The 1,551-nt window shown below is 40.9% G+C and overlaps 1 protein-coding gene across 1 annotated transcript in view; it reads left to right on the top strand.

The window, feature by feature from the left end:
* The first annotated feature begins 987 nt into the window (after positions 1-987).
* The window catches only part of LOC143023786 (protein GVQW3-like), a 576-nt gene continuing 12 nt past the window's right edge, over positions 988-1,551 (top strand). The window contains exon 1 of the mRNA XM_076182402.1: positions 988-1,551. This exon is cut by the window's right edge and continues 12 nt beyond it. Coding sequence (XP_076038517.1) covers positions 988-1,551 — 564 coding nt within the window.

Genomic DNA, 1,551 nt, shown 5'->3' with positions numbered 1-1,551 from the left:
AAGCAAAAATTAAAAAGAATCCTGTAAGGTAGTTATAAAGATCAGCACAAACTCCAGAAAGTTGGTTCACTAATCCATCGCTGAATCGAGAATGGAGAAAGGAAGAGAACGAATTAGAGGAAAATGTCTTCGGTTGACTTGGCTGTTGAAGTAATAACTAGAAACATTGTATTCTAGGTTCTTGACAGAAGCTGAAAGACCCCTGGTGTAGTCCTATCGTATGTACACTGTAATCTTATCTCAACCTATGCTAGATCTAGTAACAATCTCCATGTAACCAACAAGTCTACGGCGAGTATTTGCTTTGTTTTCTGTTCAAAATTTTATTCTAGTTGATATTCAATAAGACAGATAATCCATCTTCAGTTATAGCATTACACATTAGGTTTCGTATATTCATCTATTCACCAAATATATTTGTGGTATATCATATAATTTCGCAAACTGAGACATGCACAAACACACACAGAGGAACAAAGTAAAATTGACTAAAAAAGAAATGCAAAATCATGTTTGGGCAAAAGTGAAAAAGACACTCGAGGATTAATCAAGTGGAAGATGAATTAATCGAAAGGCGAAAGTAGAAGAGCTTTTAGGTAATTTCATCAGATATAATATCTTGACGAAAAGTCTAATAAAGATAATAGCAAGTGGGAATTGTAAGTTGTTGACGAACGTATGAATGGCATTCCATTACATGGATAAAAATTAAATGAAACCAAACAGAATAGAAATGACACATTAGCCCCAGCCACGCACTATCGATATGGTCATTATATCTAAAGTATGTATATATATACGAGGGTCATTCAAAAAGTTCTGAGCCCCCCTTCATAAAATTTGCCACAGTGAACAAATCGTGATCAAACTTCTAGGTCCTGATTGTATATGTGTAATGTAACATTGAGCTGAATTTTGTTAAATATACTCATCATTTACTAGTATAAAGACGACCTTGATCAACACACTTTGTTCCATTTCGGAAATATGAGCTTCTCAAAGGAAGAAGTGCGAACGATCATCAAATTTTCGGTTCTTCTGGGCAAATCTGCTTCTGCCATCCACGCAGAACTTGCCCAAGTTCTTGGTGAAGAATCTGCACCTGGCCTTTCCACTGTGAAGCGTTGGGCGGTGAAGTTTCGTGAAGGAGAAGCAGAAGTCTCGGATGCCCCCAGAAGTGGACGACCAAGAACAGCGACCACAGACGACAATGTGGCGCTGGTGCAGGAGCTTTTAGCAGAAGATCGGCGTCTGACAGTTCAGGAGATCAGCTTGGAGGTTGGGATATCTGAAGGAAACGTTTGGGATATCCTCCACAACAAACTGCAGAAGCGGAAGAAGTGTGCGCGGTGGGTTTCACACCTCCTCACCGACGAGCAGAAGGCCTGCCGCATCACACTGGCTCGTGCGCATCTTCGACGGTTCAGGAGGGAAAGAGATGCTTTCTTGGACAGAATAGTAACCGGGGATGAGACCCAGACCTCTCTCCATGTGACTTCCACCTGTTTGCAATCCTCAAAGAGCCGCTGCGTGGTCAACGATTTCAGGACG

Source organism: Oratosquilla oratoria, unplaced genomic scaffold (assembly GCF_046742065.1).
Source record: "Oratosquilla oratoria isolate Oo_2021 unplaced genomic scaffold, ASM4674206v1 SCAFFOLD60, whole genome shotgun sequence".
Classification (NCBI taxonomy): Eukaryota; Metazoa; Arthropoda; class Malacostraca; order Stomatopoda; family Squillidae; genus Oratosquilla; species Oratosquilla oratoria.
The sequence above is the reverse complement of the archived record's forward strand: the minus strand, read 5'-3'. Positions and strand labels throughout refer to the sequence as shown.